Source organism: Anolis carolinensis, chromosome 3 (assembly GCF_035594765.1).
Source record: "Anolis carolinensis isolate JA03-04 chromosome 3, rAnoCar3.1.pri, whole genome shotgun sequence".
In the NCBI taxonomy this organism is placed as follows: Eukaryota; Metazoa; Chordata; class Lepidosauria; order Squamata; family Dactyloidae; genus Anolis; species Anolis carolinensis.
In genome coordinates this window covers 109,408,522-109,436,397 of record NC_085843.1, presented here as the reverse complement: position 1 = coordinate 109,436,397, position 27,876 = coordinate 109,408,522, and the positions used below count along the sequence as shown (strand labels likewise).

At 40.0% G+C, this 27,876-nt stretch overlaps 1 protein-coding gene across 1 annotated transcript in view; it reads left to right on the top strand.

Annotated features, from left to right (window-relative positions):
• The window catches only part of jade3 (jade family PHD finger 3), a 49,806-nt gene extending 25,491 nt beyond the window's left edge, over positions 1 to 24,315 (top strand). The window contains exons 3-11 of the mRNA XM_008107115.3: positions 6,972 to 7,054; positions 9,063 to 9,220; positions 10,181 to 10,371; positions 11,577 to 11,788; positions 13,338 to 13,505; positions 16,945 to 17,061; positions 18,398 to 18,871; positions 20,059 to 20,176; positions 21,303 to 24,315. Coding sequence (XP_008105322.1) covers positions 6,972 to 7,054; positions 9,063 to 9,220; positions 10,181 to 10,371; positions 11,577 to 11,788; positions 13,338 to 13,505; positions 16,945 to 17,061; positions 18,398 to 18,871; positions 20,059 to 20,176; positions 21,303 to 22,201 — 2,420 coding nt within the window. The 3' untranslated portion in view covers positions 22,202 to 24,315. The remainder of the gene's footprint in view (positions 1 to 6,971; positions 7,055 to 9,062; positions 9,221 to 10,180; positions 10,372 to 11,576; positions 11,789 to 13,337; positions 13,506 to 16,944; positions 17,062 to 18,397; positions 18,872 to 20,058; positions 20,177 to 21,302) is intronic.
• Positions 24,316 to 27,876: the final 3,561 nt, after the last annotated feature.

The following is a 27,876-nucleotide window of genomic DNA, read 5'->3' as shown; positions in this document are numbered from 1 at the left end:
AGGGTCCGAAGAGACCACATTGGTCGACGGCGCCACACCTCCCCGTGGGTGAAAACCATAAGTTAGCTCAAACGGCGTATGCTGACTAGACGTGTGCACCGCATTGTTGTAAGCAAACTCCGCCACCGGTAGCCACTTCACCCAAGCCGTGGGTTGATCTAAACAAAAACAACGCAGATACTGCTCTAAGAGCCCATTAACCCGTTCCGACTGTCCATCCGTTTGCAGATGAAAGGCTGAAGAAACGTTCAACTTAGTCCCCAAGCACTCATGGAAGTGTTTCCAAAAGCGTGACACAAATTGCGGAGCCCTATCTGAAATAATCACCTCGGGTGCTCCGTGCAAACGATAGATGTGCTTAGTAAATAGTAAGGCCAACGTAGGGGCCGCCGGAATGGTTGAACAAGGAATAAAATGAGCCAGTTTACTAAATAAATCCACCACCACCCAAATACAAGTATAACCCCCAGACTTAGGCAAATCTGAAATAAAATCCATGGAAATGATTTGCCATGGCCTCTCCGGAACAGGTAGAGACGACAACAACCCTCTAGGGCGCCCAACAGGCGTCTTACTCTGCTGGCAAACGGCGCAGCTGTCACAAAAGCGCAGAATGTCTTGCCGCATCTTTGGCCACCAGTAGCTCCTGGTGATAAGCTGTACGGTCTTGAACCTGCCAAAGTGCCCAGCCATGGGTTCGTCATGGTGGGCTCTAATCACCTCCAACCTGAGGGCCCCCACTGGTACGTAAACCTGCCCCCTACGCACCAATACCCCGTCTTGATCTTGGAGATGCGGCAGTATGGTACGGTTACCTGCTGAGAGCAGCATCAGTTGCTCCTGTGTCCACACATCATCTTTCTGAGCCTCAAGGATCTGGTCATGTAACCCGAGCTCATTATCTACAACACACAGCGAGGCAGTAGGCAAGATGGTCTGACATACTACCTGCTCATTGGTCTTAAATTCTGGCTTGCGGGATAAAGCATCGGCCCGCAAGTTTGCCTTCCCCTCCACGAACTGCACCTTGAAGTTAAACCTGGAGAAAAACAAAGCCCAGCGGATTTGACGCTGGTTTAACTTCTTTGCTGTTTGCAAGTGCTCTAAGTTCTTATGATCAGACCTGACCACGATCTGGTGCCGTGCCCCTTCAAGCCAGTGCCGCCACACCTCAAACGCCACCTTAATCGCCAACAACTCCTTCTCCCATATGGTATAGTTCTGCTCGAAGGGTGTTAGTTGCCGCGAGTAAAATCCACAGGGACGCAAGGTCCCTGAGGAATCCTTCTGAGACAATACAGCCCCCAACGCGTAGCTAGAAGCGTCCGCTTCTACCATGAACGGTTTGTCAACATCAGGATGGGTTAGTATGTTGTCCGATTGAAAACTAGACTTAAGTTGTAGAAACGCCTCGTGAGCTTCCCGCCCCCACACAAATGGCTGTTTCTTGCGCAGAAGCTGCGTCAAAGGTACCGTGAGCTTTGCAAAATTCGGAATAAACTCCCGGTAGTAATTAGCGAAACCTAAGAACCTTTGTACATCCTTCTTAGTCTTCAGCTCCTGCCATGAGTTGACGGCGTCAACCTTATGTGGGTCCATTTTAAGTTCCCTACCTGACACTACATGACCTAGGAACTCCACTTCAGGCACATGAAAGACGCACTTGGAAGCCTTGGCGAAAAGCCCATTAGCCCGCAGTCGGTGCAGAACCTGCTTGACATGTTGACGATGTTCTTTCTCGTCCTTAGAAAAAATCAAGATATCATCCAAATAAATCACTAAAAATTGGTCAATTAGGTCCCTGAACACATCGTTCATGAACCTCTGGAAGACCGCAGGAGCATTACAAAGCCCAAAAGGCATGACTCGGAACTCGTGGCATCCGAAACACGTGTTAAATGCCGTCTTCCATTCATCCCCTTCCCGTATACGGATTAAGTTATAGGCCCCCCGCAGGTCAAGCTTGGTAAAGACCTTAGCCCCTTGCACCCTTGATAACAGTTCCGAGATTAAAGGGAGCGGGTACCTGTCCCGAATGGTGTATTTGTTTAGGATCCGATAGTCGCAGACCAGCCTAAGTTCCCCAGTCTTTTTGGCTACAAAGAATACTGGTGCCGCAGTTGGAGAACTAGATGGGCGAATAAACCCCTTGGCTAAATTTTCATCTAGAAACTCCCGCAAAGCTTGCCTTTCCGGTACAGTCAAGGCATACAGCCTCCCTGCTGGCAGTTTCGCACCTTCTGCCAACTTGATGGCGCAATCATATGGCCTGTGCGGTGGTAATTTGTCCGCTTCTCTTTTACAAAATACATCAGAGAACTCCCCATACTCAGCAGGCACTCCCTCCATATCAGAATGAGTAACATTTAAAGTGCAACAATCCTGCCTCTTTAAGATCACTTTACGTGTTGCCCAATCTACTTGTGGGTTTACTACAGCTAGCCAATCCATCCCCAGGATCACATCATATCTAGGCAAGCTCGTAATATCCCACACAAACGTTCCCGTTACTCCCTGCACCTCCCACGTTACTGCTGAGGTTTCCTGGTTAACCACCCCAGTCTCCAGCAGTCTCCCATCTGCTCCTTCCACCCACACGTCGCATGCCTTGCGCACTCTAGGAATGCCATGCTTCTTAGCAAACTCAATATCTACATAAGAGACCGTGGCCCCTGAGTCCAGCAGTGCCAAAGTAGAAACAAGTTCCCTTCCCCCAACAGATAATGTAATGGGTACGAAAACATGCTTCCTCCCCTCAGTTGACTGCTTGAGGAGCCCTAGTGCGTTGGACTCACGTCGCACTAGGGCTGGCCTTTTCCCGAAAGCTGGGAAGGTTTCACATTACAATTTTTGGCAAAATGCCCAGCATTCCCACAGTACAAACACAAGCCCAGCTGCCTCCTACGGCTCTTTTCCTCTGTAGACAGCTTTTTAAAGACCCCAAGCTCCATGGGCTCTTCCCCCATCACCACAGGTGCCCTGGTTACATGCATGGGTGGCGCACACATTGCTTTTGAATGTTTACGAGCCTCGAACCTTGCGTCTAAACGCAGCACCTTAGCTACTAAGGCGTCCCAGCTTTCAGCCGGCTCCAAGCGTGCTAATTCATCCTGGAGCATATCACTTAACCCGGCAGTAAATAAAAGCATGAATGCATTTTCCCCCCAATCCAGCTGGTGGCGATACAGGTTAAACTTATTTAAGTAATCCAAAACAGTCCCCTTTCCCTGTTTCAACCGATACAGAGCCCACCCAGCGTTCTCCGTGCGGAGAGGATCCCCAAAAGTATCAGTTAACAACTTTTTGAAATCATTCAAATTGTCCTTGACTGGGTCATTTCCCAAAATTAAATTAGTGGCCCATTGTCCTGCGGGACCGGTCAACAAACTCAAAATAAAGGCCACCTTGCTAGTGTCTGTAGGAAAAGCATGAACACTGAGCTGAGAAAAATAAAGCTCCACTTGTGCCAAAAAGGTTGGCAACTTGCACCTGGTTCCGTCAAAGCGTTCAGGAGTCAAAACATGTCCTTTCACGGCATGAGCTGTTTGGCTAACGGTAAAAGCCGTTTGCAATTGGTCTAATTTGACCCTTAACTCATCCATCGTCTTCCTGACGGGTTTATTGCTGCAATAAACCTTTTAATGGCGTCGGGCAATCTGTCAAGGACAGAACGCCACAAGATTCAAAGTAACAGAGTTTATTAGATTACAGAACTCAAAAATGCCCGTAAAAACACAAGGGCCAGGCAATTTTTGCCTTTAGGAGCAAAAAGGGGCAAAAGTAAATGTTCAAAAGATAAACCGGATTAAACCGGAGTTTAATCCGGGTAAAAACAAACTGCTTTCTTCAGCCTGGGTATAAACAAAACGAAAGCCAAGGAACAAAAGATACAAAGAATGCAACTAATTGGCAGCAGATTCCTCTCTGCTGCCAACACTGTGTTTAGAGTAACTTGCGTCGCTCCCACACACACAGCAGACAGGATTCCAAACGAACAAATCCGCCAGGGACTTTAGCAGTAGAGTAGACCAGTTCCGTTCCGTAGATCAAAGCCAGAAGCAGACGTTTGTAGTTTTTCCAAGTCCAAGAAGGGGGGAAGACAAGCCGTGGTCAGTTCAGTCCGAGTTCTCAAAGCAGGAGATGGCGTCCGTCAAGAAGACGACGGAAGGTCAAGCTAATAAGAGTAAGCACAGGTTTGCACAAACAAATGCCCACACAATCCCTCCCGCCGTCTGACCCTGGATTCCAATCAACTTACGTCTCAGCACAGGAAAGCACACAAGTCTTCAGGGAAGCGTCCCACACACACACACGAATCCCAAGCGTTTGCCCAGATTACCTTGCCCGACGCAATTTGCAATTGCTCCCAAGCCCCATTTTATGCCAGTTACAAATCCTCATCACTGTCAGCTGTCCTCCTTAACCCGGGCGTTTCCTCATCACTTTCCTCGTCAGAGCTGGAACACCTCTGACTACGCCCAACAGCATCTCCAGCTGTGGATCCCGTCCCATCCCTCCAGCTAAGCCATGGGTCTAATCCTGAAGGTCCCCATTCATCTTCTGTCCCATCATGGCCAGTGGCACCCAATTCCTCCCTTACCCGAGTCCAATCCATCTCGTCCTCCTCTGAGCTAACCAGCCCTTCCTCCATTCTCTCCGTAAACCCTTCGAAAGACTCTTCGTCAGATGGTGCTGCAAATATGTCTCGCAGTCTTTTTCTCTCTCGCTCCTCGAGAGTATCTGACTCTCGAGGAGTCTTACGCCCACGTCTGTCAGAAACAGAGCCATGAGGCTCAATCATAACAATTATTTATATGTGAAATTCTTCCAGACAGATAGCCATGTTACTCAGCTTTAGCAGAAATAAGAGAGTGTTGTGACTCTGTCTGGACTAACAGTTTTTATAGCATGAGATTCAATGTCCATTGTGTCTTTAAGGTTCCAGAAGACTTTTTAGTCATATGAACCTGTAGCTCTAATTCACAATAAAGCTTCTAATTGTGGTGACGCATGCCCTGAAACACCCATTACTCAGCAATGCCATCTAAATATTTTGGGTTACGATTGCATGAGTCCAGTCAGTGTGACCACTGATCAGTGATGGTAGGACTTACATAATTCATTACATTTGAGAAAGCAGTAGGTTGAGGAAGCTTACTCTTAAGTCTCAATGTGCCTGCAAGAGATGCAAACACTACAGGCTGGGAAGCCATCTCTGAGCCCCTTTCTTCATCATGTTCAAGTGCAATTCCAGAGTGGCTTAATTTCAACAGTCTGAGATCTAGCTAAGAGCATGAAAAAGCAGCCCGCGAGGAGGAGGAGGAGGAGGAAGCCAAACTCTTTCACATCAGTAGCAGTATGTAGACCTCGTGGTAAAAGGATCACCACCCTCCTTGGCCATTGACTCTTGTGTGCTAACCATTGATTTCTATTTCTCTCGTCAAGGCAAAAGGGGAGGGCTAGTGAGAGAGTTAGGGAATCCTGTCTCTGTTTCCCTCCTTGATGGGATTTGAGAGAAGTCTTGGAAGGGGCCTCTCCTGATAGCCATTTATGAAATGCCTAATAAGCAGAGTTGTAGTGGACACATGCTTTGATGGTTATTATTTTGAGAATAATGTGAAAGCTACATTTTGATTTGTACTTGGAATCCAGTAGCATGCTAAACGCTGTTACAAAAATGTTAAGATTTAAAATCATGTTCTAAAAATGTATATTGTTTATATTATATTTTTGGAGTGAAAGTAAAAGTAAGTAGGGCTTGTGGTCAGATTGTGCCCTCTAAATCCTCTGGGCTTTCTCAAATGGCTACGTCCTTCCACATGATTTCATCATTTGTTGATTTCTTGGCCTTCTGCTTCCAGTTTGGTGTTTCTCCTACAACTGAATTGGTGGTGATAAGAGCATGAAATTTGAGTAATCTGTTACTTGTGGTCCCATTCTTCTGGTTTTGACCCTGCCCAGTGGTAGATTTCAGCTCCCAGAACAGAACTTCTCCAAAATTAAATTTGGCCCTCAGGCAGAAAGAAATTCATTATCATACATATAAATGGTTCTGTTGCCCTGGATCCAATTGATATTCTGAACTAGATTACGCTAATTGAACTACTTGTTGAATAGTAAGTCAACTTGTATGAAAATTCAACTGATTCAGTGGGCTTTGTTTAATTAGGACTAGTCATTGAATTATTCAGTTTATCCTAAAATATCAGGATGCTGTAAAATGGCCATAAAGGATGAAATATGTCATAAAATAACCAATAAAATCATAAATCATAAATGCAGTAGAGTAAATAAAACCAGTATGGTGCTATAAAATATGTAAGTAAATAAATGAGCTTTAACTTGGTACTAAAATAGCACGTTTATGACCAGAATTGCAGAAGCATGTAGAGAAAGAAACTGTCAAAACCACCTCTGAGTACTCCTTGCCTAGGGGAAACCCTATGAAATTCATGCGTTGATAGCAACATGAAGGCATACACAGATAGGACTCTTGCAACTAACAGCTTATAGATTTTAGTTGTAGTTGTTTATTCTGTAAGAATCAAAATAAACTATTATGTGCCTCTTAACTTGGGATACTGACTCTGTTCAACCTTTTTATTTAGACAGGCTTTAAAAGATGAAGGTTTTTAAGGTCAAGTCAAGAGGTGCTGTGGTTTTAACTTGAATATGTTGAATGGTTTTTAACTGTGTATTTTTAATGCTGTTTATATTTAATTCTGTTTTAAGGTTTGTATATTTTAAATTGTGTACTAATGCTTTTATGTTAAGCCACTGAGTCCCCTTTGGGAGAGATAAAGCAGTGTATAAATATAACAACAACAACAACGGATCTATATTCACATTCAAGTAATTAGTAACTGAAGATAGGTAAAACTCAACAATGCCTATAATTTTGGGGAAGCTCTTGAAAAGTCTGTTGTGGGAAGCTTTTGATTCTTTCCATCTTTTTGTTTCTGTTCATACAGGTCCTTCCACGTCTTTCTCATTTTGTTCTAAGTACAGGAGCAAATCAAAAACTCCAGCAAATGAGCAAAAGAAACCTGCTGAGGTGAGAATGGGTTTTCTCAAGTTCTTGGAAGTTACGTGTTTACTGTGGTCATTGTTTACCAACATAGCTGCAACTTCTACTTTTTAGTTGACTTTTAAGTGATCAATATGTCTTTACTTTTTAGTGAGACAAAACCATAATCATTTGTAGTCTTATGTATAATTTTTTTAAAAGTTCTTGTTTATTTATTCATCTATGTTTTTATTGAATTTAAATAAATAAACAGATCCCATTGGTTTAGCAGCCAATACACCTAGCTTCTGATGAGCACTTTTTCTCCCAACTTTTCCTCCAAACACCATACAGTACTTTCAGAGTGCACATTGTACATGAAATGAGTAAGCTAACCAGGGAAATCTGCTGAACCATTTGGATTGAAATTTTAGGTGCTTCTACTTATCCATAGGAAATACATATCCTGGCAATGGAGTCTGTGGATTTTGCAATTACTGAGCTTTCACTTGGTCATCAGAAACAGTCTTATTCATATAAGTTCAATGGGAGATACCTCAGTTTCCACAGTTTTCTCAGTTTTGACCTGCAATTCAGGTCAATCCTCCCTGCTCCCTGTGCTTTAGGTTTTGCCTGCCAGTTGCAGGTAAAACAACTTTTGTCACTTCCACTATGTCAGCTATTGCTGCTATTGCAATGAAAATGTGTAGAAAGGTAGGTAATGATAGTGTGAATAATCAAAATTTGGTTGAGATAGTGCTTGCAGTTCCGGAGGGACTCTAATTTTTGCTTCTTGTATACGTGGCATGGGAATTTGGTTAACCAGTTAAAATTCATATATAACCAGTTAACCAGTTAAAATTCATATATAAATTGAAAATTTTTGGGGGTGGTTTGAACCCCAAAACCGCCACCTTGGCTATGGGCTTTCAGCTCCTCTGTCCTCCATCCACTCTCCATAGCTCTAACAACCTCACTCAGAGCACAAAAATGGAGGCGCCAGCTCCTACACCCTTCCCCATGAGTCGCTAGCAGAGTTACGTGACTCTGCTCATCTACAGAGTGTCTGAGACCTAGACATGACGACATGAGTGACTCTGCAGTTTGCCATGTGCCCAGTCCTAAAGACCTCAGTACTTTACCATTTTATCTATGCCAGTTATTTCTAGTCTCTGACAAAATGCTCTTACGCTTTAATACATTTTGTTTTTATTTTAAAATAATAGCCAGAGGAAATGACTGTGATCATTTAATATGTGTATGTACCCACTGAATGCCTGATGTATTTAGGATTACCAGTGCAGACAGATGGAAGCCAGATGACAATAGAATACACATGATGAATAGGTGTCATATAGGCCTTTAAGCAGTATTCATTGGGACCACTCTTTCAATCTGAGCTGGTTTTAATGAAATCTCAGTGCGTTCCTAAAGTAATTAGTGTGAATAGCCCTTTACTCCCTTATGGCTAAAATGAGATTAAATCTTTCACTCTTATTTTGTAGACTGAGAGTGTCTCAATAGCAGATACAAAAGGAAAAAATGCGATGTTTAATACATTGATTGTTTGAACATTTTCTTTCTTCATGCCTTGTGAGCAGATCTTTCTCTGTCTCATTGTCCCTGGGTGGATCCCTTGCAGTTGCCTGGACTCTGGACCTCTCCAAACCTGGCAAATATGAATTAGAAGTCTCCAGATTGGTTTCGGTGTCAAAGGTTAGCGGAGATCCCACGTACAGATAACTGCAGGGCTCCTAGTTCATGCTATACCAAAAAGTGCTTACTTGGGAAAAAAACCTCAATATTTTCAGACATTTTGATGCAAAAAAAGGTAGATATCAGATGAGAACACAGTTACCATTCCTTAATTTTGGCAGGAGTGTGATCAATATGATACTAGTGTCAGCTTCATATATTTGATTTGAGGGGGGTATCAATGGACTATAGTGTACTGTTGGGATTTGCTTATTAAAGAAGACAAAACGATGTATGGCTTAATATTCTTGGACTATTTTCTTCTCCCATGCATCATTTCTCTCGTCTTCACTCCACTTAGGTGTTTCGAAAAGATCTTATTAGTGCCATGAAGCTGCCAGATTCTCACCATGTTAACCCAGATGAATATTACCTTTTTGCGGATTCATGGAAACAAGAATGGGAAAAAGGTGTACAAGTCCCAGCCAGTCCTGACACCATTCCACAACCTTCTCTCAGGTAATGCGAATTAAACAATTGACTGGATGGAATACCATTTATATTCATACATTTTCCCCAAAGCCAATGTGAGCATACAGCTTCCCTGTTCTATGATACTAACTGTAGTATTAAATCTTATTCAGACTCTTTTCAAGCACATAGCTTGCATACCTTTAATCCTTGATATGCAGGAGATGAAAAAATTAAAAAGGATGAACCAGAAATTGAGTGTTAACCCTGAGACAATGCCAAAATGTTATTTTTACCTGGGTAAAGCCCAGTTGTGGCCTCTATTATTTATAGTGGGTTCTTTAAAGATCTGGTGAGTATGAAACTATGTACAATTTGGTGTTCCTAACAGCTAAAAAATCAGATTTTTTTTTTCATTTGGAATACAAAATAATTTCGAGTGGATAGTGGATTTGAAGCAGTGTGACTGTTTACCCTCAGGTGGCTCAGTAAAAAATCAGCTTTTTACCTTGTTTTAACATGCCACCGTATTTGCATATAGATAAATTATTTGTTGCAAGTCAGATTGGCTGTAGATTGTTGCATAAACATGTGTGACATGGGAAGCTTTAGCTTTCCCTCCCTGTGCTCTAAGATCTCTTTTCTCACACATTTTCTGCTAAGGTAAATACAGGTTGTGGGGAAACAGCAACCTCAGAAGCTAGGGAAGGTGTATTATTCTATCTCTAAAATAAATAAAATGTGGTCTGGTGGTGGTGGGGGGAATGTTTGAGCATCTTTGGGAGCCACAAAGGCTGAAGTCAGGAGTCAACCCTGTTCCAGTGTGTAGCCCTGCTAACTCACTCTTTGGCCTTCTAGTGGGGTTTGTCACTTTTGCTTGATCTGAAACTCTGTTGTCATAAATCTCTTTGGGATTAATCCAGGACATGGGATATGGTTTTCTGACCTTCTGAAATGTTTTTTGATCACACGATTTGCCACTGACTTTAATTCCCTTTTTCTTAATAGAGTTGTAGCAGAAAAAGTAAAGCAAGTACTGTATACGAGGCCTAGAAAGTATATCCGTTGTTCCAACCAAGAGTCTTCCGAACCTGGCTATATCAACATTCTGGAACTGGCAGAATCCATGTGTCGTTATGACTTGGACGACATGGATATCTTCTGGCTGCAGGAAGTGAACGAGGAGCTTGCTGAAATGGGTGAGAATACTGAAAATGACAATTAAAATGTGCTACATTGAACCTTGGGTTGATTATGCTATTGGAACATGCACTCCTTTTAAGAGGAGGCTGTTTTTTAAAGATATCAAAGTCTTCTGCTGTAGTCATTTAGAGAGATATGAATTTAATATTTAAAAAATCATTTTGCCAGTTCAGATATGTTCCCAAAAGACACATGTAGGTATTTGGAACAGTCTCTAGTGTCTCTGGAAATTCATTCCGTCTTCCTGGCATATTAGGATTCTGGGAATAATAAGGGCAACCTATATAGCTGAACATCAATTGCTTAACAATGAAATTGGGAGTTCCTTTTGGGGCTTAATTGGATTTCCTAATATTCTTTTCTCAATGGCCAGTTCAGATTAATATTTAGCAGAGATTAACACATTATTGTTCCATAAAGACAGGCACTTAAGTTATTGAGGCTCTTTAATAAACCCTGAAAGGCACTTTCTTGATTCCTTAAGACCTTTTTTCTAAGGCTCACTCAACTGAGGCTTTAAAGCTACAGGAAAAATTATTAGCAGATTCTTCTCAACATCAGAATGTACAGACAACATGTTACACGTTTATGTGAGTGTAGAATGAGAGAGTTCATCGAAGTAGGGCATTATGTGCCTCAAATCTTTGCTCAGTATGTCGTTACTTACAGGTTAAGAAGCAATCTCCTTAAAGCTGTCTTAGTGGGCATAGGCAGCAACCATATTTGTAATAGCCAACAGCCTGTCTGCTACTTTTAACACATACAGCTTTGCAGACCTTATAGGGCAGGATTTTAAACCCATATGCTTGAATGCTTGATGTAGTAGACCCGGACCTACATATTTTGAGCATTTAGATCAAATGTCAGTTCACAATTGTTTTAAATATATAAATACTATTAATGATTTTCCGTTCATGCACCTGCATTTATTCTTCAAAATCATTTGTTTTTTTAAGGGGGGTGGGGTGAGGGTTTGAAGCCCTTTCTGAAATTTAGAAATCTGTTGAAATAAATTTCTGGATATAAAATCCCTAAAATCGGAAATTGACATTCATTTTAACTTAAGGAAAATGAAAGATGAGGAGGACAAAATCTAATTTTAGTGGTATGTTTTATTTGAAAATGTAATTAGGCTGTTCCTTTCATTTTTTGAAGTCTTTATTTTTTTTTACTCCTTCCTTCTGCTTGAATCTTCCTTCAGGATGTGGGAAGCTTGATGAAAACACAATGGAGAAGATGGTGGAAGTCCTGGAACGCCAGTGTCATGAGAATATGAACCATGCCATCGAGACAGAGGAAGGATTGGGCATAGAATATGATGAAGATGTCATATGCGATGTGTGTCGATCCCCTGACAGCGAAGATGGGAATGATATGGTGTTTTGTGACAAATGTAACATCTGTGTGCATCAGGTTAGTGCTGGCTAAGTTTTTGGAAGTGTAATGGGGTTAAGTGGAATTTTCTCAATTGACAGCCATCTGAAAGCAAGAAGTTTGGCAACTTCTGAGGGAAGGGATGGGGAACATGTATCTTCCACAGTTTAAAATTTGAAATGTTCTGTAAAGAATAAAGTACTGTCATTCTTTGCTAATTTGTTAATCAGATTTAATTGCTAGAAGTGGGAACATACTTAAAGAAGTTTTTTAAAGGGAATATGAAACCCTGTCAAAAAATTAGAAATCTGTTGGAATAAATTTTATATTTGTGTTGCTATATAGATTTTGCTGTATATTTGCAGCATATCTGCAGGGCAACATGACTAATTTAGGGCTCCAAACTGGCAGAATTTCCTTGTTGAAACTAACTTCAGGATAGAATCTATGCAGAATCTGTGATCACAGATCTTTACAAAACATGGTTCTGCAGATGGTTGTTCACAGAATCATAGAGTTGGAAGAGACCTCATGGGCCATCCAGTCCAACCCCCTGCCAAAAAGTAGGAAGATGACATTCAAAGCAGGATAATAGGATAATATTTTTTAGGATAATAGCTTTTAGAATAATAGCTATCTTTTAAATGCATGAAGGTATAAACTGCCATTGAAATATAATGGGTGCTGTTAATTCATATGCATTGCTTGTGATCACAGAAAAATATATCCCAACCAAATGTCTCTTCCCCTAACCCCATTATGTCCTGAAAAAGCATATCAATCCTAATTGAGAATTACTAGGAGAATATTTTTGAAATGTTTATATCTCAGTTGCACCTTCTAACCTCTCAAGAAGAACATGGCAGACTAATAACTGGATTCATGATAAGATCTCTGTCTTAATTTAAGTATCCAATAATAGAAAAGGGGAGTTAAGGAAAATGAGTTTCTAACTTTAATAAGTAGATTCTAGTTATAGACAATGCAGTGAAAGTGGGTGAAAATGAGTTCAAATTTCAGAAAGCTGGGGGGTTTTTGTGTCAAGGCAAGAGCACACTCTGCTGGACTAAACTAGAATATTTCAAATAATCATGATTGACTTTTCCTAATAGTGTATTTATAAGTCTCAAATAAGAGTCCCTTTTTAGATAAGTCTGTTTTGGTTCTATATGCCACATGAAAAGCTCTTACTCTAGATTTAAAATACATGACAAGATGCTTAGCCTCATAGCAATGTTTTAGAGAGATGCCGAGAGACCAGTGTTGTGGTGCTGTAGTTCCCTTTCTTCTTAGGAAGGGTAGTGATGTGGGTTTTGAGGGAAAACTAGGATTGGGAAATGGTTTAATTTAGCATGTTTGGTTTAAATATTCAGACACATTCAAAGCTTTATGCAGAAATACATTGAAATAGTGTAAACAGAATAGTATATGCTTCTCTTATATTTGCCAAAATATGATTTATTCAAAATGTAGATTAATTTATTTGTTTCTAGAAATGTGTGTCACAATTGATACTGGTAACAGAGTGAAGCAATGAAGTGCTTTACTTACAGACTTATACAAAACAGCCGTTTGCTTTCGTCCCCAGGCATGTTATGGTATCCTAAAGGTTCCTGAAGGGAGCTGGTTGTGCCGTACTTGCGTTCTAGGTATACATCCTCAGTGTCTTTTATGTCCAAAGAGAGGTGGAGCCATGAAAGCCACGAGAACGGGAACCAAGTGGGCACATGTGAGCTGTGCTCTCTGGATTCCAGAGGTATGACTAACTTATAATTCCATGCAATGTCTTACAAAGATTCCTTATTATAATCTATCCTCCATTGTTTTGTGGCTCTTGAAGTCTTGCTTCTGAGAAAAGGGGGAAACTTGATGCCACTGAGGAATTGGGTTATTCCACTGATGATTACCTCTTCAACTCTCCCCAATATTAAAATCTGAAGAACAGAGCAAAATTGGCCATTCTTGATTTATATAAAAAGCAATAAAAGAAGGGCATTGAACATTTACCGATGCATTCTATTCTTTTAAGACATGATAAACATGGCATCTCAAAACTGAACTTCACAATTTGAAGTTAGGAGCAACCGTCTCTATTTCCCAAGTAGTCGAGGATCATAGAATCGTAGAATAATAATGTTAGAAGAGACCACATGAGCCATCTAGTCCAATCCCCTGCCACTCAGGAAAAGCACAATCAAAGCACCCCAGACAGATGGCCATCCAGCCTCTGTTTAAAAGCTTCCAAGGAAGAAACTTCCATCACAGTCCGAGGCAGAGAGTTCCACTGTTGAACAGCTCTTACAGGCCCCTTCCACCCAGCTGTATAAAATCCATATTGAATTGGATTATATGGCAGTGTTGACTCATAACCCAGTTCAAAGCAGATATTGTGGATTGTCTGCCTTGATATTCTGGATTATATAGCTAGGTAGAAGGGCACAGAAAACAAGCCTCCTCCCTCCTCTTTATGGCATCTTTCCACATATTTATACATGGCTATCATGTCTCAGCCTTTTCTTCTGCAGGTTAAATATACCCAGCTCTTTAAGACGCTCTTCATCGGGCATGGTCTCCAGACCTTTGATCATTTTAGTCGCCCTCCTCTAGATAGCTTTCAGTCAATAACTTTTATAAACTGTGGTGCCCAGAATTGGACACAGCATTCTAGATGAGGTCTAACCAAAGCTGAATAGAGAGGCACCATGACTTCCCTCGATCTAGACACTATGCTCCTTTTAATGCAGCCCAAAATCCCATTGGCTTTTTAAGCTGCTGCATCACACTCATGTTCAATTTGTTGTCCACAAAGACTCCAAGATTTTTTTCACATGGACTGTTTGTCAAGCCAGGTGTCACCCATCTTGCATCTTTGCATTTCATTTTTTCTGCCTAAGTGTAGTATCTTACATTTGTCCTTGTTGAAATTCATTCTGTTAGTTAGTTTTGGCTCAACCCTCTAATCTGTTAAGGTCATTTTGAATTCTGGTCTTGTCTTCTGGAGTATTAGCTAACCTTCACAATGTGGTGTCATCTGCAAACTTGATAAGTCATTAATAAAGATGTTGAACAGAACTGGGCCCAGGACCGAACCCTGCGGCACTCCACTAGTAGTCACTTCTCTTCATGATGAAGTGGAACCATTGGTGAGCAACCTTTGGGATCATTTGACTTTGATTTTTGTTTCTAAGTTTTTGTAGTGCAATGCTCTGCTTGGTACTCTTTTTTGACTTGGCCAAGGACAGTGCTCCCATATTGCATTTCTTTGGGATCAAGTTTTCTCTTTTCTAGCGGTTTTTCCACCCTGCGTATGGTACATATTCTCTGTCAAGGTTTTAAACTTCATGTTTTTAGTTCTTTTGAAAATGTGCTTCTCAGTTTCTGTTTGTTCTTCCATCTTTTTTCTTCCTGTTTGCAACCTTAATGAAAAAACGATTATTTTCCAAATCTACCACACAAAAAAGACCAATAAAATTACATGATTACAACTGTGCTGGATGTGTGCCTATAGGCACTCTGGTGTGAATCTCAGCTGTGGCCTCCATCCCAACCAAGATCACATCCATTTTTTCCACATTCCAGAGGAAGTATACATATAGAGCTTTCTGCTCTGATTATGTTCAATAGGATCTTGGCCTAAACCTCAGAAACAATAAGAGCTTCTTACTGGGAGTACCCACAGTGCGCTTATTCATGCGATAGAAGCAAGTGATAAGAAGAAAGCCAAACTACCATAAATTAAAATCATTCATTACTTGAGGCTGTGACACAGACAATGCCTAGCATCTTTGCTAATCTATGCTTAGGTTGGATATATTTGTCAGTGCTAGAGCACATTCTTTCTCATTCTTAGTTCTGGCAGCTGACACTCTTTGTAAACATTGGTAATCTGTGAATTTATTGGTTACCTTCTCACAAACACTGCACTGCTGTTGTTGTGGTGGTTATTCTTGGTGTAATACCATAAAATATCCAAATCACAGCCTAATTCATTAGTGTCATAATCTTGTGGGCTCCTAAGCTTCTGCTCTGTTTCAAACGTAGTCATGGGAAGCAATTGGGTGACAGCATTGCTATCTTTCTAAGTAATAGAGGAATATCTAATATTCTGTTCATTCCCTAGGGCTAGGAACAAATGACTACAAATAATAATAATAATAATAATAATAATACTTTATTTGTAGCCTGCCCTGTCTCCCCTAGGGGACTCATGGCGGCTTCCAGCATAATAGAGGCAAACATTCAATGTCTGTTTTTTAAAAAGTTAAAAAACAACAAGAAGCAATGCAATGCATTACACAAGTTTAAAACAAGTAATTAAATAATTATCAGTTAAATAATCAACATTTAAGCCATTAAAAGCCAGCTAAGGTAGGATATCAAATTTGTTTCCTTAGAACTAGAAGTTGAATTAAGTCACTGCAACTGCTGGGTGAATATACATTTATCTACATTTATTTCATACTGAAACCAACAGAACTGCTAATCATTGGGACTTCTTCTGGGAGTTACAGCAATCCTACTGGACAAATGGTGAAAATGTTCCTCTTGTTGTAATACCACTTCCATCTTGCTTGGATTCTGCTTTGGTTCATTCAGCGTCAATAAACTCAGTCTATTTTCCATATTTTGACTGAATACAGAGTCAAAAGTTCCCAACTTCTTAGTTAATGAGCTACAGAGCTGTGCAGACAGTCTTACACAGTGGGGTACGAATATCCAGCTGTTGGCATATGATTTCCAGATTAGTTTTTGCTTTGTTTAGTAGTGTTTCAGTTTCTGTTGAATCACTGATTTTTTTTGTTTTCTCTGAAAGCATCTCTTATGGCATAGGTCCTGTACTCATAGGCGGTGAAGGCCTGGCTCTCCTACAGCAGGGCCCGGTAGAGGCACACACCTGAGCCCACTGGGCCATGGCCATGTTGTCAACACACATGGAGGCCGCTTCGAGGCCCCGGCACTCGCTTAGGCCCTCCTTCCTGCCCTCCCTCTGTCCTTCTCTTCCTTCCTTGTAGGCTGAGGATATTTGAAATTGTGTTACTTTCTTTTTCTGAATCAAATTCCTAATTTTAGCATATTTTACTGAAAGATGAATGCTTAGTGCAGATTTAATTCACTCCTTTTAAGAGCTCCATTCCATTTGCCTCTCCTAAAAGATGCTGAGTCAATTATAAATTTACACTATGTTTTGCTTGTAGGTAAGCATTGCTTGTCCAGAAAGGATGGAGCCCATTACAAAAGTGTCCCACATTCCGCCAAGTAGATGGGCTTTAGTTTGCAGTTTGTGCAAACTGAAAACTGGTGCTTGTATTCAGGTATGTCCTGATCCTATGTAATGATCTTTCAATGCATAGAGTAGAAACTGCATAATAACACATGGCATGTTGTGATTGGTAAAGTTGTACTTTGAGTCATTTAGCCAGATAGTTATATATTTGGTGCTGACAGCTATGAAGTCAGCTCAAAATAGAAAAAAACTAGTGGTTTGTTTTTACATCTATTGAATTTACCACACAGAGGCAGACTGCAGGAAGAATACAGATAATTAATGTGTATTATCTGATATGTGTTTGCTGTACCACACAGAGAAGTATATGGCAAAATGCTTCTGGGAATAGCTACTTTCTCTGAATCGTTTCGTAGAGCTGAATTCTTCTTCTTGGTATGGATTTCTTAGCTAAATGTGGTGCTGACAACAAACAGCAACAGCACCATCTTCCTTATCAGAGCAGGGTCCTCACTTTAAATCTCTCCCCAGCCAGGCATTTATAAGATGACCTTAGATAAATTCTAATCCTTCACCTCCTTGACAGCAAGAGAGGAATAACAATAGTGACTTACTTCTAACCATTATTTTAAGGTTCCAGAAGAAATGCTCTAAAACTCTACATATAAGCTTATATGGTAATTAAACTCTGCATCTCTTATGAATCTGAAAGTTCATGAGCTTAGAAACATTAATGTTAAAGCTTATTTGCTGGTGGAGATCAATTTATAGACGTTAGGCATTTTAGTGGCATTTATTAAATGTATTTCTTATGTTAGTTGTTCACTTTTAATTATATCCAAGCTCTGTTCCATACCTCTGCTGTTGGTGAAATGGTTAAGTATAATGATCAGCAAAGTCCAGGAGCCTCCGGTGGTGCAGTGGGTGAAACCCTTGTGCTGGCAGGACTGATGACTTGAAGGTTGGGTTGCTGACCTGAAGGTTGCCGGTTCGAATCCAACGCGGGGAGAGCACAGATGAGCTCCCTCTATCAACTCTGGCTCCATGCGGGGACATGAAAGAAGCCTCCCACAAGGATGGTAAAAACATCAAAACATCTGGGCGTCCCCTGGGCAGTGTCTTTGCAGACGGCCAATTCTCTCACACCAGAAGCAATGTGCAGTTCCTCAAGTCACTCCTGACACACACACACTCAAAATCAAAGTGCAGTTATCCAGATGTTGTTAGAGGGTGCTGCTGGGAGTTCCAGTCCAGCAACCTTGCTCTGCCTATCTTGTAGTGGTCTAGCTTTAGTTCAGTGTTCTTGGTGTGACTGCTGCCAAATCACAGTGCTAGAGCTGATACTCTATCCCTTATCAGGAATTCCAAAATACCCCCAATTTCTTCAATTAATTTCTGACTGTTATATTTTCTTTTCTTGACAGTGCTCTGTGAAGAGCTGTATCACTGCCTTTCATGTCACATGTGCCTTTGAGCATAGCCTGGAGATGAAAACAATCCTGGATGATGGCGACGAAGTCAAGTTCAAGTCATACTGTCTCAAACATAGTAAAACCAAGCAGAGCTTGATGCCTGAGGCAGATAACAACCCCAAGAACACAATAGAGCAGAAGCAGACGGAGAGTGAGAAGACCAGTTTGCGTGCTCAGAAACTCCGGGAATTGGAGGAAGAGTTCTATTCGCTTGTGAGAATAGACGATGTTGCTGCAGAGCTTGGCCTCCCTAAGCTCACTGTAGACTTGATTTATAATTACTGGAAACTGAAGCGGAAAAGTAACTTCAATAAACCTTTATTTCCTCCCAAGGAGGATGAAGAAAATGGCTTGGTTCAGCCAAAAGAAGATAGCATTCATACTAGAATGAGGATGTTCATGCACCTAAGGCAAGATCTAGAAAGGGTAAGGATATTCTTAGAAAGGAAGTTGGCATGACAGGGAGCGGAAAAGGGAAGAAAAGTGGTAAGAAGAAGCATTAGTAGGATCAGTTAAGAAAGGGATAATAGATTGCCATTACTGGAAAACTTTGAGATACTTTTCAGAGGTTTTGTGTTAGTTCCACTTGTGCAAAATCTAGAATAGCAGATTTCACTTGAGAAGATCCTGAAGATACATAAGCGTTGAACTTTCATGAAAGAAGAAATTGTCAGTCACCACCAGCTCTTCTTATACCATGGGATAACTCCTTGCTTATGACACTGATAACTATCCCAAATCAGAGGATGTTGAATCCACCATTATTAGAATGTTTCTTGTATTTTACTGTTTTGATGGAATACAGTAATTGGCCCTTAAACATAACCTATTGATAGGAAGGAAGGAGCATAAGGTCTAGCACATCTATTCCTGTTGTTCTACCCCAATTATGAAGTTGAGGCTTTAGCAGCTTACCATCACTAAACTAGGAGAGGGGCTGGCCTAACATTGGAAGCCAGTAGCCTCATGACCTTTTCATTTTGAAATACTCTGGAGAGCATTTTTCAGGTGAATGCTTGCGAAGGACAACAATTAGAATGATGATATCTGTTGGATGCTCTAAAAGAGATATAGATTTAGATGACTTCTAGAAGGTAAAAATCTATGTCAAACCATATATATAAATTAAGACACATAGATATTCCATTTGCGTGATCCTTGGGTTCATCATAATAATGCTCTGGATCTAGACATATTTTTCTTCTCTTTAAACTCCTCAGCATAGAAGTATAAATTTTACAGGATGGAAAATTAATATTTGTATACCATTGGTTTGCATTTTTAAAATGTATGATTTGAGTCTGATTGTGGAAGTTAGATTCAGCGTTCCTAAATAATTAGAACTCTGCGTCTTCTGGAGAACCTTGTTTTTTTTCCTTTTTAAATTTTTTATTTGATACATCCCAACAATTTATAATTTTTGCCATACATGACTTATTTCAGTGTACATTTTTCCAAAAGTAACTATTCCTTAAATGACAATTTAAACGATCCATTAAAATGTATCTGGAGAACCTTGTGATTTTTAATTGAAAGTTCTCTCAAAGCAATAATTCTGCAAATCTGTTAACAAGCATTTGATTGTGTGGAATTTTTGTTCTTTTACTTTGTAGGTAAGAAATCTTTGCTACATGGTAAGCAGAAGAGAGAAGTTAAAGCTTTCTCACAGTAAAGCTCACGAGCAAGTTTTCAATTTGCAAGTCCAGCTCATTAATCAGGAAATTGCTGCAGGTAATGAATGCATGAGATGTTTATTTTTGTTGCTTTTTTACTTTGCAATAAATCTATTACTTCATTAATTAGAATAAGATAGAACAAGAATGAGAACAGAGAGCAGTATCTTGAGAGTTGCACCCCAGTAGTGAGCAGGCTCCCTATCTTTTCTCTTTTTTCCCTACATTTCTCTCTCTTCTGTTACTCTTTGAAATAAATGATCTACCAAATTGGCTTGCCTCATTTTCAAAATCTTGGCATCCTTTAATCCTTTGATACCATTGAACTTACACTTCTTTCCTAAAATGTATAATCTACCCACAATCATCCAAAACAGTTAGGCCTAGTGAACTACAGAGCAACTCCAGTGCTAGAGGCCTTTGTGTTTACTGGTGGAAAGGAAGGAGTCTGAAGCCATAGCTTCCTGGAGTAGATGGGTGGCAGTGAAGATCATTGGCAGATATGAAAAAGAGACTATAAGTAATAACAACAACAACAACAACAACAACAACAACTTTATTTATGTACCCCGCCTCCATCTCCCTGAAGGCACTCGGGATGGCTTACATGTGGGACAAAATGTCCACAAGACATCAAAGCAAAAAATACATTAAAACAAAAAGACAATTAAAATAAAACATAGCAAGGCATAACAATCAGATTAAAACACAAGTAAAACATAAGGGTATTAAACAATAGCACTAAAACTCACTCAAACAGTACAGGACAAAACAATAACCAGAAATATTGAGATAAGCATGATCAGGCTATAAAAAGGACCGGGAATGGGGTAGTGGGCTTGGAGAGGCCATGCTCAGAGAACGTATAAATATCACAGATATACTAGTCTTATAACACTATTATGTTTGTAACTGTTGTATTACTTGGTTATTGAGAAAGAAAGGCAGAAACTTGAGGGACTTTTAAAAAAACGTTAAGGTTTCCTTTGAATTTATTTTGAGGCGAATATGTAAAAGCACTGTCATGAATGGCAAACTTTATTATATACTATTTGGTAATGAAGGTTGCTAAATAAAGATGGTCCATAATGGATACTTCGCATATCATATATTAGCATAATGAACTTTCCTCTAACATATGTCTTTTTCCCCCCTCCCGGCCCATGTTTGTTTTTCTTTCTTAGGCCATTCTCTGACAACTGCACTAGAGAATACACTGTTTTACCCACCTCCTAGAATTACCTTGAAGCTAAAGATGCCAAAATCAGCATTGGGAGATTGCAAAAATAACTTGAAACCTGGGAACAAACTGCTTTCTCCTGACAGCAATGCCCCCTTCCACAGCAAAAAGGGTGCTCCGCTCTCCAAGGAGACTTTTGCTTCAAATGTGAAATCCTGCTCCAAGTTTCATCACGAAAATAGAAGTAATGGTGTACTGGGAGGGCTTGTGAAGTCCAGGAATGGAACAAAGGACTCTGGGCCTGCAAATTCAGCAGGTCTCCATCACAGGCAGCTCTCTGGCAAACCCTTAGCACTTCAAGCCGCACTGCATGGACAATCTTCCATCGGGAATGGGAAAATCCAAGATAGCTCCAAACAAGCCAAATCGAATGGCGTGATGAGAAGAGTAGGAGACATCACTCAGCGAGACAGCTCTAGCCAAACAACATACGAGCAGCAACAGCCTGTTCTGCCTGTTCGCTTGGCCAGCCAGAGCAGCTTCAAGAAATCCACCATGGAACACTTTAGCAGGTCCTTCAAGGAAGCCACCAAGAGTTTGGTGAGGACCACAGAAGATCTCAGGTGTTGTGAAAAGCCCTTGAGGAGATTCTCCATGAGGGAGCGTTCGTGGGGCAGGCCGACCCTGGAGTACCAGGTGGGGAGTGCCCCTTACCAGGACAACGACGGGTATTGCCCCGATGTGGAGCTCAGCGACTCTGAAGCAGAGAGCGATGAGAACAAGGGACAGATGAGACTCCGGAAAAGCAGCTCAGAGAGAGGGAGCCCGAGTAGAGACTTCAATAGAGACTGTCACACTAGAAATAAAAGAAATATGGTTTCACACAGATCTGTGCAAAGGTGATGGCATGCCACTTGGCCTTTGTGTGTCCAAGAGACACCAGTCTTGGATATCTGCAGGTTTCAATATAGGGCCCTTAAGCAAACGACCAACTTGTTTTTCCACCCAAACAGTTAATGGTTTGGTCTTTGGTGAGGATTGGGGTTTCCTAAGGTGCTATAAGTCTTTATCCCTTCCAGAAATGATTTAAATTTCTGCTACCCTTTACAGAATGTAATACATCAGGATTGTCCTGGTGAACAAAAAAAAAGCCATTCTACCATTTTCTGACAATCTGCAAGAAAAGGATGAGACAGTTGCAGCTACAACAGAATCTCATCTCATTAAAATGCTTAAGCAAACTCTTGTTTTGTGGGGAGATTGTACCAGTCACAAGAGTCTGTGCTTAAAATTGGGGTGTTTGCTCAAGATTTTTTTTTAATGGGAGGTATATGGCTACTAGGCAGAAATCGAGTTCTCAAGCAATTTTAGAAGGAAGCCTTTGATCCTAAATACTTGGAAGTAAGACCTATTTTAACTCGGTTGGATTTGCCTCAAAATAAAGTTGAGGATAAGTAATAGTTTCTCCTGAATTGCATAGAAAGGTTTACAAACTTCACAGTCAATGATGCCAAACACACAGACCTCTAGATTTCCCCCGTCATTAAGGCTCTTTCCCTTCACTATAGCAGTTTGATTTAGTCTGTAAATAAGTCTTTAATTCTGATATTTTTAAATTGTTTTTAAATCTTTGTGTACATAACGGCTTGTTGAGGGTTGCACTTGTAAAATATTTTACCCACCCAGCCAATGCATACAGTTGATATGTGCATAATGTTTAATACTAAACGTGCTTAATCTTCTTAACATATTCAGGCAATCACCGGTGATGCTAGAGTCTCCCTTGTAAACTAAGAAGGCTTTTTAAAAACCTTAGACCCACAAAACCATCCATATTTCCCCTCTAATCCCCTTCAGCAACAAATATTGCATTAGATTTCTGAGCCAAAATTTGAAAAATCATTATAAGAGTATTTGTATTGCTTTCCAAACTTAAACAGTGAAAATGCTGAAATTGAATATTTTTATTGCTAAAGAGCTTGGAAACTGTTTGGGCCACTTTATTGTTTAACTAGATTTTTAAATCCTTTTTAATACATGTTTTAAGACACAGACACACCAGCTTCATGGAAGTCACACGCTTGTTCATTGCGACACACCTGTCTTTTTTCTTAAACAATTTATCCCAAAAACAATTCATTTATAGAATCATCACAGTTTTCTTTGTTAATTAAGTGCATATTAGGCAGTAAAAGTTAATGAGGTAAATTTGAAACTTAATGGATAATGTATCACAAAGAATAAGAGTAAGATGTTTTCTTAAAAGCCTTAATTGTTGCATTTATCTGGAAAGAATAAATTCTTGATAAGAAAACTTTGAAGGATATTTTTAAAATGACAATTATTCGCTTTAGGCACTGTTAAAGTTTACTTTGTTTACTCTTTAATATTTTTTTTGAAGAGATTTATTTTTAAGACATTTTCCTTGGTGTAAATATACTGTAGTTTTAAAAAGGTTTTCTAAAAGTTCGTTAAAAATGGTTTGCCTTTAAGTTGTGAGCCATTCAGAATGGTGCTGATCATTATCTATACAATACATTGGTTCTAGTTCTTTTTAACATATATTTATTATTGATACTTTTCCTGGTCATGAAATTAGATGCAGTTGAATTTGGGAACAATTACATCAACGGTCAGAAAACACAATCATGTTTTTATATTCAGTGATATGATGATGAATTAAATGGTGAAAAATGGTGCTTCAGCAAAATTTGCTAACTTAACAGGATGACTAAAATATATCAATTCAGGCAATGGTGTTTTTATTTTGTTAGTTTTACATGATTTTAATAGATACATGAAGGAACCTTTGGCTACATAGCTTCCAAGTATCTGTCTCCAAAGTATATTTGCTAGATTTTACAATGTGTTCAGTGGCTAACTTTGAAGTATTACCTCTTAACCCAATTTGTTATCTTGTTTTGCTTTATATTAAAAAAACATTTTCAAAAATGGACTGTCTTTTTCAGACGTCTGCCTTTTACAATACCTTTTTCATTAAATTATGAAACTGCTAACTGTACTTTCTTCCTTGTGATCTTTTGAAGGGTATATTGGGGGAAGGATGCAAAACCAGTTCTTGGTTTGTTAGAGCTGAGTATTTTTCTTAATCTTTCCAAGACTCATACAATTTCTGTAGTAAGAGTGCGTAGGATGATGCAGCCATGGATATGGCAGTGGCTCATATGTGGAAGTAGATGTTTCACTGAGGAGTTAGATTCACAGGCCTGAAAAAATGGAGGATCGTGAAAGCTTTTATACATGTATGATGGGTTTATAGAAATCTGGCGTTCAAAAAGGACTTCCAATTTCCTCTACTATGTACAGTTTTTTTTACAACTGATTTGTGAAAGGTCAGCAGAAGCTTCAGCACTGGACTATGACTCAAGTTCTGCTCCCCACTCGGACAAGTAACTCTTTCTCAGTCTTGAACCAACCAAACCTAATATGAATAAATCCTGCCAAGAAATAGAAACCAATAATAGCTTGCCTTAGCGTTTTCCTAAGTCAGAAATGTATTGAAGGTATGTAACACAAATGCGCTTGGAACACACGCATTTTGGACAGACTTTCACCCACCCCAATTTTTTAACCTGTTACCCCCTACCGGCTGTTTGGAATTGTGGGAGTTGAAGTCCAAAACACCTGGAAGGCCAGAGTTTGCCCATGCCTGCTCTAGAGCCATTTCCCCATATAAACTCCTTTTGTGGTCTTTAGAAAAAGGTTGGATGGACATCTTGCAAAAGTGTTTTAGTTGTATATATTCCTGCATGGCAAGAGTCAAACTAGTTGGCCCTGTAGTTCCTTCCAGCTTTTAAGATTATATCATTCTACCATTTTATGATCTCTGTGTTGGAGGTAAAATCATGGAAGTTGAGTTGAACTGCAGTAGGATTCTGATAGTTCTGGACAAAACTCTCAAGTATAGTAAACTACTAGGATGTCTGCAAAAGAAACTCCAACATCATTGTTCCAGTTGCCATTCACAACTGCAGTAGCTCCTATACTTACCAATCAAACATAAAATAAAGGTTAACAGGAAGCAGCATTTTAAAACTCCCAATTCTCTATTGCCTTTCTCCTTAAGAATGCACACTCCTTATTTCTTAGCTATATAATATTAGCTGTGAAACATTATCCATAGTTACATAATATGTAAGCATTACTTGGTGCTTCTTATATTCCTTGTTCAAACATAAAGATAAATTATTAATCCTTTGCCTAACTCTTTGGCCTTGATCTCTCACCCTGGATACTTGTAATTGTGGGGGGGGGGGGGGGGGTGTAGTACTACAACAAATTAACCAAGTTGTTCAAAGGGTAGTGAAATGCTGAGACATAGCATTGTGGTGCAATAGTTCAGTGGCAGGTGAAAAAAATCAGTGCCAGATTACACTGACATTTCTAGTCTTGTCAAAAGAGAGAAGGCATAGGATAATACACATTTCAGCAGGACCAACTCTATGATTAGGCTGAGTGAGGCAGCTGCCTCAGCCTGCAAAATTTGAGGGAGAGTTATGAAAGGAGGGCTAGTTATTCAGTTCATTAATATAAGGGAAGTAAAGAAGCTCTTGGAAATCTTTCTGTTCCATGCCAGAGTAAAGGGTCATTTGTGAGTCTGCGGGAATTAGGACTGTGTAGACAAGGATTCTGGTAGCAATTTTAACTATTAAGGCTCCATCCTGAGGGATCCTGAAATTTGTCGTTCAGTGGGATACTTAGAATCCCACTGAATGCTCTAAGGTGCATTAGAACTCTAGTCTTAACTATTTCACCAAAGTATAAATTATATTTTTCCATAGGATGGAGTTTTGGCAGTTCATGTGCTATCAAACCAGTGCAGCTACATAATGTAGACATACTCTGGGATCCCAGGTTTTTTTTTTTTATAAGCTCCAAAATTAACTAGATTACCATGGCTTGTGGTTCACTTCCAGCCTAATGTAACTTAGTCCATGATGCAAATGTGTTCCTGGGCCCTTTTTAAAAAGGTAGAAGCACAAGTAACATGGAAACAATAGGAATAGGTCCTTAAATCACAATAAGAAACAAAATAAGATTTTAATATGATCCAGCAAGCAAAAACATTCTGAAATGTTGAGAAACTATTTGTAGACGTCTTCCAAAATGTATCAGAGAGGATCTTTTTTTCTTTCATCAGCTCTTACAGTTCTTATAATGTCTCTTTTCCTCCAGCCTTTCTTCATCCTCTTCCCCATACTGCTAAAATATTTTTATCTAGACAGAACATGAAGAAAAGGGGAAGCTAGGGAGACACATTAAGATTCTGTAAAAAAGTTTCTCTGCCAGAATTTGGTAACTCTGGCATGCCTTTATACAGTTGTGAAGAAAAAGTAGGACAACTAAGAGTACAGTGTTCCCTCACTACTTCGCGGTTCACTTTTCGCGGATTTGCTGTTTCGCGGTTCTTCAATAAACTCTAAAAGACTATTATAAATCATAAAAAATTACAATTTATAGCCTAAGAAAGGGAGGAAGAGAAGCCAAAGGGAAAGAAAAGGAGCCCAAGTGGCAACAGAAGAAGGAGATGATTTATCAACACAGGAGTGGTTGATAGACTTAAAATAGTGCATAACTACTAAAATAATGTATAAATATTAAAATATATATAGTGTCCCTACTTTGCGGATTTTCACTTATTGCGGGTGGCCCTGGAACCTAACCCCAGTGATAAGTGAGGGAACACTGTACATCTACAATGTTGAATGGATGTAGTTTTGCAGCACCAGAACTGCCATGGCTCAATGCTGGAATCCTGGGAGCCATGAAATCATGGGAATTGTAGTTTTATAAGAACTTAATATTTTTCATTTTAAGGGAAAACAAATCGTAGGCTTGCATAGCATTGGGCCATGGCAGTTAAAGTGGTATCAAACTGGATTAATTCTACAGGGTAGTTGCAGCCCAAGACATTGATTCATGTCTGAAATTCCTCTGTTTTCAGAGTATTGTCTGAATACATCTTTAGACTTCTCTGCCCAAGAGTGTCAATGCCTCACTACAAATCCCAGACTCCCATAGCATTAAACTATGGCAATTAAAGTGGTATCAAAATGCATTCATTTTACAATGGAAATGCACCCTAAATAAAGGGTGTAGTCCCTAGCTTCTGGGGGGAAAGCATGTGTACACCCAATTGTTATGGCTGTAATATTTACCCTTGCTTTCCATTTAGTTCTCAGCCTGGCCTCCAGTGACCTCACCTGAACAAAGGAAGTGCCTTGAATGACGTGTTGTATCTTCCCATGCCAAGCCCAAATCTATTCACAGATCAAAAGGAGAAAGCTATGCAAGGCTTCTGCACTTACTTGGGTGTAGCAAACACTCTCTGGCCAAAGCTTGCCAAGAGAACTCCATGACGGGTTTATTTTCAGGGTGCCATAAAGCAGACATTACTTGAAAGCCAACAACAACAACAACAGTACTAAATGGCAAGACAGCATGGTGTAGCACTTTTGAAGGTTGGGTTACAGCTTCAGGAGACCATGGTTCAAGTTGCTTCGCAAGCATTGGACCCTCCTAGGTAAGTTACATTCTCTCAGCCCCAGAAGAAGGAA